The sequence below is a fragment of the Camelus ferus genome, chromosome 2 (assembly GCF_009834535.1).
Source record: "Camelus ferus isolate YT-003-E chromosome 2, BCGSAC_Cfer_1.0, whole genome shotgun sequence".
Taxonomy (NCBI): Eukaryota; Metazoa; Chordata; class Mammalia; order Artiodactyla; family Camelidae; genus Camelus; species Camelus ferus.
In genome coordinates, this window is record NC_045697.1 from 40,949,611 (window position 1) to 40,964,651 (window position 15,041).

General features: G+C 39.1%; 1 protein-coding gene across 2 annotated transcripts in view; it reads right to left on the reverse strand.

The window, feature by feature from the left end:
- AFF1 (AF4/FMR2 family member 1) overlaps positions 1 to 15,041 on the reverse strand; it is a 173,330-nt gene that overhangs the window by 106,496 nt on the left and 51,793 nt on the right. The window contains exon 1 of one of the 2 annotated variants that reach the window (XM_032498559.1): positions 12,756 to 13,182. The exons of the other annotated variant lie outside the window; for it this stretch is intronic. Within the exon in view, the coding sequence (XP_032354450.1) occupies positions 12,756 to 12,775 (20 nt within the window). The 5' untranslated portion in view covers positions 12,776 to 13,182. Of the gene's footprint in view, positions 1 to 12,755; positions 13,183 to 15,041 lie in introns of those variants that run through there. 2 annotated transcript variants of the gene reach the window in all.

Consider the following 15,041-nt stretch of genomic DNA (forward strand, 5'->3'; position numbering starts at 1 on the left):
TCCTACAGTTTGGGCACAATTTTTAAAGGAATTCTATAAAAATCTAAGTATCTGAATTTTCTATTCCTGGTAATTTAAACAAACATAATTCAGATTAAGATTTACAAAGTTAAAGGCAACTGCCAAAAATCTGTTTATTTTCTTGTCAATTTTAAAGTGAGACTGATAGCAAGAAACAAAACAGCAACTTTTCAAACTAATATTTAAAGGCATGGCTAGAAATTATGATTTCAGTCTCTGTATGATTCCAACTTCTACTGAGGCAATGTGAGCATGCCTGTACATTATCTGCACGTGTGAATAGAAAAGAAAAAATCCTACAAGGAATCTTCAATTATTACAAGTCTGTGGGCCATATTAGCTCTTCAACTATGAAAATCTTACAAGCAAAAGTGAGGTTCATAAGTATGGTGTTCAGTGTACGTTTCCACAATCAGAACTAGGAATAGACGGTAACATCTATTAAATCCAAGTGGTGGTGTGTTAATTTCTCCATTTCTACCTTGGCTCCTAGATGTTTTATAAAGTAACTTCTTGTTTCAGTCAATATTAACTGGACTCGTTTGGCTTTTAAAATTATTCTTAGCACGACATTTCTAAGTATAAAAGTTCTGAAAATCTTATCTATTCCTTTTCAAATTTAAGAGAAAAACAGCAATCTCAAAAATTACAACAGTCTAAAGTAAGTAAATCACTTATCAAACATATATAAAGAAAAATTCAACTGGCCCTCTCCCTCTTCAGAGTCAGCCCACATTCTGTCTATGGAGTGTGTACCTAACTTTTAATCTGAGCACCCAACACCCACACCTCATGGCCTTTCTCTTGCCTTTCAGTGTATCTCTCTGAATAAATCTACTTTTACTCAAAAAATAAAAAAAAAGAATAATTCAACTATGTGAAAATATTTAATGTGTAAAGAAAAGCTGAAAAGGAAACAAACAAAACCTCTGGTCAAGCTGTTGAGATTTAAGGAAGATATTTATCTTTCACTGTAATTACAATTAACTTTAATATAGTGTTACTTTCATTTTACTGAACTACAAAAAGATTTTAAAGAGCCTAAGCCATATCTATTATGGTCAAGGAAAAGTGAATGACCAAGCAAGTGAGATATTATCCCCAGCAACAGAGTCTACAAAATGCTCCTTCTGCCAAAAGCTAGTCAGACATCACTTAGAGAAACATGATCTCACTTAGAGAATTAATAACACATTCACTCATGACAAAAGCAAATGTACATTTTTCTCTTTTGGAGAAACTGAGGCAAACAGCATTTCTCAAATGTCTCCAAGATAAAGGAGTGGCATCTGGCTGGTGATTCAGCCCCTGGCACTCTAACTTACCCTTTTCCATTCCATGAAAATCTACAGAGAACACAGTAATCCCATTTAAAACTCTTAAATACTTCTGAAAAACAGGATGAGGTTTTACAAGTTTGTTAGGAAGTCATTCTATTAAAAGCCACCACTTTTTGACAAAATACTCAAGTTGATTTTGAAAAATATACATGAGAAAATATCCATGGAAATTCTGAAAGCACAAAGGGTAAAGAAGAGAGGTTGGCTCAGCCACATATCAAAACACATTATAAAGCGACAGCGATTCAGTCTGATGATGGCTCTTGAACGGAGAACAGAATGCCTAGTTTTTGAGTGGGAAGGTGGGGGTGGGGGGCTGGACCCCCTCTGCCACTCCTTAAACCAAAATAAAATCCACATGGATGAAAAATGTGAAGATAGATCTTTTATTTTAGACATGTACATCACCAGTACTCCTGACACTTCCTGGGAGTATATGTAAGCAACTAGTACCTTCAAGGGGAGTGACCTAAAACTCACAACTATGAGTATCTCTGCACCAAAGTCATCGTATCACCATTCATAAAGCAAAAACTTCAGCAGTTAGTAGGAGAGATAGAAACTCTTTAATTGTATGAGACTTTTATTCACGTCTTGGTCCAGGGCAGAATAAGTGGACAAAAATAAGAATATAGAAATAATGCAAAATAGGTCTAAGGTACAAACCCACATTTAACTGTGGACCCTGAAAATAAAGAATATACCTTCTTTTCACATATTCACAATATGGTCATAAAAGTACCATATATTATGCCACAGAAGGTCTACAACTTAGTACATTTATTTGAAAATAACTGTAAAATAGTGGTACGAAAGAGAAGCGGTGATAACGAACACAGGATCCTTGAAGCAACTCTGTGATCAAATACAGCTGTGATGCATGCAGAGGGTAAGAACTTTCAGTTCCTACAGTAGTTTGTTGTGATCACATTTTTCAAGAAGCCACAGAATCCCTTGAGAAAAAGGTAGTTAAAACCATCTGCTACCTCCTAAAATACCCAAGGTAGGAGACTATCTATGTTCTATTTCTATATACACTAAAAGACCACCACCTTCTACTGCATTTTCATGCTTCACTATCTTCAACAAGAAGTTCCTTCCTGGGCACTGCTTAAGCCTCTTAACACTTATAAATTATTTATTTCTTCAAGATCTGTTTTTGGCAGAGGTGGAGGCCATCCTTCACCCCACTCCCCACAGCAGTCTTACACGTGTATAGGAAGATGCCATGCAGACTACTGACCGTTTTAAATCGCCAGGCTTAAATATCCTCCTCACAGTCTAAATCTTCATTCCCTTATGACTGTCCTCACTGAGCTGTGACTTCTCTAATTCCATCACATCCAAACTAAGAAAAATGTCCTCTCAAATTTCTTTTCCACATGGCTAACTTGTTTATATTTATGCACCCATCAAAGCAAACGCTTAGAAAATATAGTCTCCACTTTAAAAGTTCAAGTTACACTGTTACGGAACACATTATGCCTTCATTAAAATTTTTTTTAAAAAACAGGTCTGAGTTTTGGTAGAATTAATCCACAGGAATAATTAAAATTTTATTTTAAGAAACGGACCCACAATGCTTATTTCCTAAAACTGTATTTGCCCTGTTTAAAATGCCGGTCCTCCCCCTTCAGCATCACTGATTCCTATGCAAATTCTGAAAGGACAATTCATTCTAACACGTTACGACTTGCTTTTTCTCCATTTCAAGTCAACTTCCTCGAAGGTCCTCATGCCCACATGAGACCAAGTTCCCCGCACTCCCTTCTCTGCCACCGCCCCGTTGGGTTTTCGCTGAAGCACTTAACAGTTTTCAGCTGCTTTGCCGCCCGTTTGCTGATTTTGTCTCCTTGCAGGAAGGGGGACTCTGCCTGAAGCAGCTCAGAGCCTTGCATGTGCTGCGGCTGGACCCATCAATGCAGGACGTGGAGAACCAATATTAAAAGCACTGTCCATGCCTGTGGATAGACCACAGTCATAAAGCTATTAATACTGATATGTAATCTTTAAGTAGGTAAATTAATACCAGAAGTGGTAAATTCCGATAACACACCATAACACACCAAAGCCTCCAACGCAGAAAGCATGCTGGGCAAACTTACTCAAGACAGGCCAAACAGTGGACAACAAACCAGGGCCTCACTGCATTTAAGGAAGAAAAAAAAAAAAAAAAAACAGAATAGCAAGGGGGTGCTGAAAAGATGACCTGCTTTTATTACCATCACACATGCACCAACAGACAATTTCAGAGCATTTAATGAAACCTTTGTTTTTAAAATAGATCTTTGTTTTCCTGAAGTTTGGAGCACACCACTGACTGAGGACATGTGATCACCACCTTCCCCTGGCAGGACCCAAGTTTTAACGATAATTTCCAGAAGCTTCACTTAGATAACATAGCTGTGTGTGTGAGGCTGTAGTGAATGAGAACAGTTAATTTTTGCCTGAATGCTTTTTATTAAAAAGTACACTGCAGTGACAATTTCTAGGGCCATTCTGCAGTTATGAAATAAAAGATTTATATTTAATAATATATTTGTGGTATCCGAATTGTGGGCTGGAAGTTTCTTTTGCAACTTGGACAACAGTTAGCATGCACTGATATTTTAAATTTTAACTTGGTTTTCTTTAAACAGTCTTTAATAAGTTTCTTCATCAAAAAGCCCAACTAATTTAAGAAATACTGTGAAGAATTTTCTATGAGAGGAAAAAAAAGAGTTGCATTTTTAAGTCATATATAAATTTAAAACATTTCCTAATAATCAAATGCAAAATGGATCACATCTCAGAACCACTATTTTCACAGCCCAACTATTTTATGGACATAGTACATAACACAAGAAACCAAGTGAATCAGACTGGTTTGTCATACTGAATATGATTTTAGAAGATAAGCCTTGGGTGAGCATGTATTTTGGAAAACAGCTTGGTGGTTTCTCAAAAAGTTAAGCATAAAACTGTCGTTAAGACCCAGCAAATTCCACTCCTAGGTACCTAGCTAAGAAAAAGAAAAATACATCTACATAAAGACTTGCATGCAAATGTTCATAGCATCATTATTCAAATGCTAACTGCCCCTCCAAAAAAGCTGGAAACAACCAGTCTGCCCTATCCAGACAATGGAATTAATTACTCAGCAACTAAAAGAACAGAGCTACTGACACAGGATATGCCATAGATGAACCTCAAAAAATTATGTGAGTGAAAAAAGACAGATGTAACAAACTACAAGGTCCTGTGTACATGAAGTGCCCACCAAAGGCAACTTTACACCCAGACAGAAAGTAGATTAATGGTAGGATGGGGCATGAGGGATCTTATTGGAGGGATAAAATGTTCTAAAACTGATGAATGGTGATGGTTGCATCAGTCAGTAAAGTAACTAAAAACCACTAAATTGTACACTTGAAATGGTCAACTTTATGATATGTAAAATAGACCTCAAAGCTATAGAGGGAAAAAATTAAGAACTTAGGCTGGAAAGAAGCATTCATAAAACAAGAAGTAACACAGGAGATAAAAGATCTGCGTGATGGTGAATGGACCTTGACTAAAGCTAATCACTCTTCTTCTCCTTTACAAAAAAAGTCATTTACTGAGCTACCAAAAGACCAACCAGGGGTAAGCTTCTACTTCACTCTTTAAAATAATCAATAATACCAATACCTTACGGGTGTCACACAGAACTATGGGTGACCTCAGAAACCAAGTTCTGTTCTAGGCTTGTCGTGAGAACTGTCATGATTTTTAAGACTAAATTAAACTCACATTAAGTAAATCTAAAGATTTTCACTCTATCCTTAGAAAAGTATGAGTGTTAAAATAAACATATGAAGAAGTTTCTGTTTTTAAGACTAGGCCCCTATCATGAGGGTTAAAACAAAAAACCCTAACACTATGAGGAAAATGATAGAATTTATCAAATTCATTCTTTTACAACTTCCAATCTAGGGCTTTTTGTCTTCTGGGCACAATTCCCATTTAAAAACAAAAACTAAGTTTAATTGGTTTACTTTAAATTTTGCTAAAACCAAGTGACACAGACATTAATGTGCTTATTCTTTCCAACATCTTCAGGGAGCAGAACTTCACTCTGAAACAAATGTAACACACTGGGTTTCATTATACCCTTTTACTATCCTAATGTTAGTAAATGCTGCTGCCTAATTTTTTCCATGTGGTACAAAGTTTGTATTTACACAGTTTTTTTTTTTTTAAATGAAGAGTTAGCACAAGAATGGTTTAACTCTAAAAGGGAACTAAGGGCGGGGTTGGGGGGGAGTGGGAAATACACAGACTATAAAAGAAAAAAACAGAAAAACAGAATTTCTAGAGGCATAAATGCTAGGTCAAAGTTACTTGGGAAAAAAACATAAAATGAGAGCTTTACCTTGGTTTACTGTCTAGAACGCTGTACAAAAAATATCTGCCTTTAACAACAACGCAAAAAAACCTACTTAAAACAGCTTATTCAGTCAGTGAGAGGTTATTTTCTTTTACACTTGACCTTAGTCAAAAGGCTGAGAAGCGATGAGGTTATTTTCTTTTAAAGAACAAAATTAAAATCCTAATATCATGGACTCAAATCTTTATCAATGTTTTGGCAGCTAAAGTTACCAACTTATTAGACAGGTACTTAGAAATTTCTATGGTCAAATATTAATTTGTCAATCATGAGATAAAAATATCTTAAGTTCTGCAAAGCTGGACAGAAAACAGGTTTCATACTTTTGCACAGAACAGTGGGAACTGGTTAATTTTATATCACTTGCCATAAATTCACATGCAGAGTAAATCAGATACACCTGTATTTTTAAAGCAACAAGAATGGGGAGAGGGAGAAAAGCAATTTAACAAGTTATCCAGATGCACGTCATCCAGGATGAAAGTCACATGATAGCCTCTGCTCTATCGACCACAAAAACATATGCCCCAAATCAAAATTTAATTACACTGCACGACAGTCTGTGAACTGTGCTTCATATTTTATCTACTGCTCTGCTTTTGACAGGACAGTTTCCTGAAGGAAAAGTTCCAAGAATTGAAAAGTTACAACACCCACATACCAAAAAGTGTTTCCTGAATTTTGTTACAGGAACTGACATCTGCTATAATTTTAACATTTACTTCCCATAGGAGTCCCATTTAAAAACTTTGTTGCACAGCATTTGTTCGACGACAGTATATCTAGTCGATGCTTTTGTTTAAAACAAGAAAAAAACACCCAACTTTCATTTCAGCTCCAAAAGTCTGGATATAACTGACCAACTCGCAATTAGTTATAACTTTTCCCTGTGAACAAAAACAACTGTCACCTGATAAACGGGGGGGGGGGGGGGGGGGACCGGTCACGTGTAGAGCATGAGTTAATAGTTTTGTGAGGAAGCCCAGAGTGGATAGGAAAGGGTAAATTAAGTATCCAGCTTCTTGGGGAAGCGCTGCTTGATCAAACAGTGGACATTACTTCTTGGTACCTTCCTTTTCTTTTTACTTTTAAAATACAGGTGCATTTGGACATTTCAGCTAATACAGGCAGTAACAGGTGCGTCTACCTTCTCTACCGATCTCTTACTTGAATTGAATGGGGGAAACACGTGTATATATGAATATATATTAAATCAAAATAGGACTGCATTACACGATATCGTGTATACGCTACTGCATCTCTCTCGCACACTCCCCATTTCACACTGTGGTCGCTGGGCCTCGGGCCTCAGACCCAGCAGGGCTCCACCCAAGCACCACCCCGGACCTGCCCAGTAGGAATCTCTAGGGGGAGTGGAGAGCAGAATCTGCACGTGAAGCAGTACTCATGGGGTTTCTTGTGTCTAATCAAGTTTGAGAACCTTGAGCTTAATATAAACACATTGGCTCCTAACATATTCCATTACTTGTATTTGCTTAATTGCCAATCCAGCAGCAAGCAATACTGAAAAGAAAGACAAGATCCTTCCGGGCAAAATAAAGACCAAGCCAGCGACTCAAGAGCCGCATCCTTAACTCTCCTCAGTCCACCCAAACGAGGGATCGTGTGGTCCGCAGGGCTCCAAGGAGAAAGAACAATCCGTGGTCCTTTTAGAACGTGGTGGAACTGTGGGTGCCCTTTGGAAACAGTACCTAATACCGAATAAAAGACAATTTAGCTGTCAATAGAAATATAATATATTTCCCCCTTCTGTTTGCTTCAGTTCCTTTTGACAAGATGTCACTACTGGGATTTCCTCTTAATATATTAAGTCTGACATCACATTACTGCTTTGGCTAATAGCTTTAAGAACCTGATAGGAGTCCAATCTAGTTAAATTAAAAACGAAGCCAATAAACCAATGCTAGAAAACAACAGACGTTCACCAGAGAAAAAAGACTTTCAGGATATTAAGTCTGCCAGCTTTGTGACCATCAAGTTAAGCTTTAACTCACTGTGGATAGATAGGAAAAGGGAAAAGTTTGCACAGGGGCAGGATTCTCAACACTGTTCACTGCCAAGACACAAAAAGTCAGCACTGGGATGGTTATTAAAGTTAATTTTTACTTTTGGGTCTCCAAGGGCATTAACATTAAGTTATAAATCTTATCCCCCCACCCCAGGTGTAAAGCTAAACTTCATCTGGTACATTTATATTTGAGCAAGACATTATTCTGCATTCTACTTGCTGTATTATTTTAAGCAAATGAATATTCATACTAAAGTGAATTAAGAATAATCTGAAGCAGAACTTAAAGGACCACAACTTTAGCTTTCCCCATTTTTTTTTTTACTTGAGTAAAAAAGACAGGCAATCATTTAAGAGGTAACTCATGCACCCACCCCTATCAATAAAATGTAACTGAACCGCAACAAAGAGATTATGACACCCAAGCTTGCTATGTTTGTACTTCTAAGCCAAGAAACTTTGTCCTGAAGGTGCAGATTGTATTTCCAAGTAGTCCGGAGGGAAAGTCAGGATACAGTGGTGTTCATAGTCCTCCTCACCACATCTCGCATACAGGATTTTCCCTTTCAGAAGACAGATTTTGGAAATATGTTTATTTTCCTACCTTAGAAAATGAATGAAAGAGAAATTTGCAAATAGAAAAACCTAATTTATATATTTAAAAGCAAACCAGTTGACAATGTTAACTCTCAAAGCAGTAATGAAGTTACTCAGCTTTATAATTCCTCCATTTTACAGCTATTAAGTAATACAAAGATTTGGATGCTCAAAACAAGTGACAGTACCAAGATGAGAGTTTCCTCTTATCCATGATTAAGATAATATTAAATATATTATATTTAAAATTTAAATTACTTAAATGTAGCATTCACTAAATTCCATTTTCAAAGAGTATAGAACCAGCTACTGAATGCCTTTTCATGGTGCAGCATGGAATCCTCTAACTCTCCTGAGACCACTTGTATTAATTTTGCCAAAGACCATCCCCACAAACCAGCTGACTCAAAAAAAGACGACTCAATCCTCTTTCCATCTTTATCATGCAAGAAGCTCTAGTCCAAGTCAGGAAGCTCAGCTGGGCTCTCAGGATGAACTAGAAGGAAACCACTTAAGAGACCTGTCTGTGTTTCTCTTCTGTCAAGGACACTATTTACAATGGTGTCATAAGGGAAAAACTGAAGACATTCACTGGGTCGAAACACTGCATAAATTATTTCCCTCTTGAAATCACTTCCTTGAACTGCACTTTCCAAAACACCAGTGTTCTTCTTTGATATTTGCTCATATTTAATCAGAGCTTCTTTGCTTTTGCAAATTTTCTTCCAAGGTAATCTTTATAGAGCTCATAAATCAGGGGTGGGGGCAGAGGGGGGAGCAAACTGGTTCCAGACCAGTTTAAGAGTACTGCTCTTTGCAATGGAAAATGTCCCCCACCAGAGTCACATCCACCAAAAACCGGCTTCATAATAATCTTGGGAACAATCTGACTTTGCTCTATTATTATTTCTTTAAACTTCATTAACTTTAGTCAAATTCAAACAAAAACACTGGGAGAGTTGACTAAACCGAATTTCCACATCTTCCTCAAAAGATGTGCTCAGCCACCAGAAGCTACTCTCCTAAAGAAGCAAGTTCAACTCCCCCATTCCCATTCAGGCACCCCTCCCTACAAGGTGGGGGCGGGCCAGGGCTTCTCCAATAGCACAAGGTGCATTTTAAACCGGTTAATCCCTGTCCATAGTGTAAAATACGTATGTGTTCCTTTCTAGAATCCAGAAATTGCTTCAATGAAGGGGTCAGCAGAGATGGAGTACCAAAGCCCTCCTTTCTATTTCATCCATCAACACACTCCTCAATATAAAGCAAGCTAATCCTCATAGAAAAGGAAAGACCTACAAACTGATGGGACTCCATGTCTACCCCTACCCATCATACAGGCTTACTCGTCCACAAAAAAGGGCGTACCAGGTTGTATATACTTCCAAGAAAGTACAGTCTCCAAGTGCTTTAGATCAGGATTTAGAAACTAAAGCCATAATCTGTAAGTATTTCACATTAAAGAAAGCAAGTCTGTTACAATTTCCACAAAGACTAGTCAATGTATCTGTTGTGCTTACAGATTCCAAAGGAAGCACACACTGATCTGAGTGGAGGGATAGCATATGCCCTGTTTTAACTGATGCTGCATTTTTAACTGACTGCCTCTTTCTCCCCATCTCTGAAAACACAAACCAAATATTCACTGTTTTCAAAATATTTACCCAAAATCTAATTTGTAAAACTTAGGCAACTGACCTTTCAATTCAATGTCTTCCATATCTAGCAGAAGAAAGCAACCACAAATCAAAACAAAATTATCAATCTTCTACTTTTAGGTTTTACAATGAAGGAGTGAAATATGCAGCCTCAATTTATGAAAGTTCACAAGCCAAGAAACACTTAAGTAGTCCCTCCCTCATTCAAAGTACTTCTAGCTCATGCAGGAGATACTAAAAATGTGAGACAATTATCTTAAGGAACCAACTACAGAGAAGAAATACACATGAAAAATTAGTCATACACCACTCATCAATATCAAATGAAGAATATATCACCTTATAACAATACCAAATAATGAGAGAATAGTGCCATGGTCAGCTCATGTATTCACTCTCAGTGCTACAAAATTCAGTTTCATTTAAGTTCCCCTCTACCTTTTTCACTAAAAAAAAAAAAAAAAAAGTAAACAATGCACAAGGAAACTCCTGTGGTTAGAACAGACTGACTTATGAATCCACTGAGTCCAACAATTTAAATTAATTTTTCCAAGAGCAGAGAGATGCTACCTCTCTGCTCTTGAAACAATGAGGGACATGTGGGCAAGATTTTACTAACCTTGATTATATATCATAGGTGATGGTCCCATTTCTCTTAGCACTACTCAGAGTAATATGGCCCAGCTTTGAGATTTCCCTGAAATCCAAAAATATCTGCAATCTTCTCCATACATTCTTTCTTTGGATCTCAAAGGTTACCTACTCTCCCACAAACACAATGTCTGAATGAACATGGACCATAGTCCAGCTACACCTAAAGAAAATGGGCACTTGTGAGATACACTCCCAGAATGCAGACTTGGAAAACAACAGACTACCATGGCCTTGTGGCTTTGTTCCTAGTTCAAGGGCACATATGAAGGCCAGGTAAAAGAGCGGAATATGTATGGTCCTTCAATTTCAATTACTGGCAAATTGAATTACCACACACATGATAACTCAGATTTTTACATCTTGTAGCCAAGTCCTTTTAGCAGAAATTGCTTTTCGTGCATTTATATGGAGGCTTTGCAGCTCCCTCTTAACACCCCATCTCAGCATTAAAGAGGCAGCCTGGAAGTAAGGAAATGCTGCAGAGCAGCTCAGGACTCAAGCACTGCTCTACCCATGTGACCTCAGGCAAGAACAAGGCTGGCTGGGCCTCAGTTTCCTTTAAAAAAAAAAAGTGAAAAACAAAAGTACTTACCTATTTAAGTGACTGAGAATAGTCAAAGAGGTAATTCAATTACAGCCGCTGTGCCTGGCACACAGCAGTGTCCAATTTAGCTATTACCTCATTTGAGTCTTAATTAGTTTAAGGGCGAAGACATTGAAATCACTCACACCTGAGTTCAAATCTCAGCCTTATATTACTGAGCTCTGTTGTATAGTCTTTAATTTCTTAGATCGTGGTATTTTAATCTGTGGTTTTGATGCCATGGATCCCTTTGGCAGTTAAATTTCAGTAAAGCTTAGCAAAAAATAAAGATGCAACTTTTGTTTCTCATCCTAGTTTTCCTACTACCTGGTTCCAAGAACCTTTTAGAGCAACCAGTAAAACAGGGGCAGGGATAAACCACTGAGTTCAGAGGATTAAATATATACACAGAAGGTGCTATACAGTGAAGTTCTTTTTCTTCCTAGAAAGTTCTATACCTTAGGAAAAAATTTCAAAGTCTCATCAAGTTCAAGCTTCAACATTAAAGCATTGATTTCTTTGAGTGATCCATCTAGGTCTTCAGATGTGAAATGTGTTTAGCCTTATAAGATTTCCCCCAAATCACTATGTTACATCAGAGAGCAAAACTGAGGAGCCCTATTATTTTAAATGTAACACAAAGTGCTTTCTAGTAAAAGTTAAAGTTAAAGAACGTATAGGCAAGTTCTAAGCTTCCCTTAGCACCAACTGCTGTCACGACTAACATTCAATTACACACAACAGTCTGAATCTCATAAGAATCACGACAAATGCCTTGTCATCACTCTTAAGCGCTCATTACCATAAAAAAATAATAATAATAAAGCAACAAACCATGGAAAGCCAGGGCTCGAGGTTCTTATAACAGCGTTCCTGACAGCAACTGCAGTTCATTATCCTCTCCCTTCACCAACCCCAGTACGTTCCTGGTCTTTGCCTACTCAGCAAATTCAGGCAAGCTGTGCCGTTTTATGTGCAATCGTACATTTTGGCAGTAAAATTTCCAGTCACTTACCAGGCAAATTCCCAGTCACCTCCGTCGAGGCGAACTGTTTTACATTAATTAATTTCTAAAATTCTGCTCAAGGCGTTAGCGGGAAAAAAAAAATCAAGAGAACCAAAGGAAAGTGCACAAAGAAACTAAAGGACAATTTGGGTAAAGGCAGACAAGTTAAGTCAACTTGATTACTCTGAAAATAATTATTTTTGGAAGACAAGAGAAATTTAACTTTAATCTGAACTTGAACTCAACCCCTCTCCTCTCCTCTGCAGAAAACTGTCTCGGATGTTCTCCAAACTGTTTTTTATCTGACATAATGAACCACAGCATCAGGAATGACGAGAAAGCAATGACAAAGCTGCTTCCTGCCCGTCTTCTTCGCAGCACCCCAAGCCTTCGCCCGCAACCTTCAATCTCCCCGAGCCACTAACACATTCTAAAAGTTTCTCTCGGTGCCTGCCTTACCTTGACTGGGCTGCCATCATTCAGTTTATAGAGCTCAAGGTCTCCTGTCCATGAGCGCCTTCAACCCGCGGCCCTTGTGCCAGCGCCGCGCTCACCATTTGCCGGGGCCGGGCGGGGACGCTTCCCCAGCGCGACTCCCCGATGTTACGGGACTACCTGCTCCCGAGCCCGGGCGTCCTCAGCGCAGCCTCCGGCTCCGACCGTATTGGCTCACGCTAATCCTGATGGACATCCGGGCACTGGGGCCTCTGCGGGCGAACTACACTTTGGACGGCCCCGGGTAGCGTCGCGTCCGAAACCAGAGTGAGCGCGATCCCTCCGGGCGATTCCAGAGAAGGGAAACCAAAGGGGTCCGCGCGCAAAGCCCACCAGCGCACAGCTCCCGCCGAGCGGCACTTGAACTCAGGTCCGCGTCAGAAGAGAAAAGAAATCGTCCTCTGGCTGACATAAAGTTGCCCGAGTTTGCCTAAACACCCCCGTCAAGAAAGTTCTGGTGGTACGGTCCGCCTCCTTAAAAGGGCACGGCGCTCGGCTGGCCTGGGCCGGAGGCTGCGCCGGGCGGGGGCGCCGACGCTGCCCAGCTGGCTCGATCGCGGCCCGGCCCCGCCTGCAGGCTCCTGGCTAAGGCTCTCTTGCCAGGTTTTAACAATGTACAAACACACACCGCCGGAACACACAGTACCCGGCTGCTCAGAACTCCAGCTCCAATTTGATTATTTGTTGAATATTGGGCCCCGAGAGGCTGCAGGGAACAAGGAATAAAACCAACGCAGGAAACCACGTTCGCTACTTTTGACCATTCCAAAGCTTGCAGTCAGGAAATGTGCAACTAACGCACACTTGTTTGACTTTGTTCGCTTTCAGTTTTGATTTCGTTACACTGAAGCAAGTATTTACAAAACGCCCTCTCCTTTATTGGACAACATGCAGATTACAAAGGAAACAGTAACTCATGTGGTACTTAAAGAAGTAAATAAGGAACTGACAAATTCTTAGAACATTACCAAGAATGCAAACCAACAAAATATTAAACACAGTAAAGTACAAACGAAATCGTGTCCTACTAAGGGGACCAGGGAAGGCATTTAAATTTAAACTGTGCCTAAGGCTAAGCAAGAAAAAACGTAGGTGGACAGGAAGGAGGTTGTGCTTCAGCATCTCAAGGGGACCAGTACCACACTCTAGGAGCTGAGAACTCCTTTTTTTAATATATTTTTTAAACTTTTTTTTTTTAATTGAGTTAATAGTCAGGAGCTGAGAACTCTTAGATGAATGCTGAGTGAATGTCTGCCCTGTGGACTCCCCATTCTACCTACAATCATGACAATGTCACCATCTCACAGAGATACTCCAGACCTTATTACTAAGAAGCCAAGGGATACAGACAAGCTGACGTCTGCAAGAAAACTGCAAAGCTGTGAGGTTGGGGGCTGGAGGGTAGGAGGAAGGCCCAAAGCATCTCTATCAGTGGTTCTCAAAGTGTGATTGGTGGACTCCTGGGAGTTCCCAAGACCTTCCTAGAGGTCAGAACTATTTTTAGGATAACACAAAGACATTATTTGTCTTTTTCACTGTGCTGACATTTGCACTGATGGTGCAAAAGCAATCGTGGGCAAACTGCTGGCGCCTTAGCACTAATCAAGGCAGTGGCAGCAAAAAGAACTAGTGGTCACTGCACTCTTCACTACCACACATTAGCAGTTAAAAACAAAAGAGCCAATTTCCTTTATGAATGTCCTTAATGAAGCGAGAAGTAGGAATTACTACTTTATTAAATCTTGACCCTTGAGGGCAGGTCATTTTGATGTTCTCTGTGACAAAATGGGAAGTACACAAGAGGCACTCTACTGTCAGAGTGAAGTACAGTGGTTGTCTAGAAGAAAACACTTGTGTAATTGAGTTGCGAGCTGAACTAGCTATTTTTTCATGGACTACCATTTCTACTTGAAAGAACAATTGACAAACTGTGGTTATTCTGACTTGGGTATTTGGCAGTCATTTTCTCAAAAATGAACAAAGTGAGTCTGTTTCTTCAAGGAAAACTGACCGTATTTATTGCCAATGATAAAATTTGAGGTTTCAGGCATTTTGGAAAATTTGACATCTGCCACCCTGAGCTTGACAGCTTCCCAATTCTTAACAACTTTCCTGATGAGGTAAGTACGGTAATGAATATGATTTTAGAAGATCTGCATAACTTAGTAACCAATATTTTCAAAACAGTACAAAATCATGCATGGGTAAAAAGATCCATCCAAAGTGCAAGACAGACCAAAGGATTTTAAT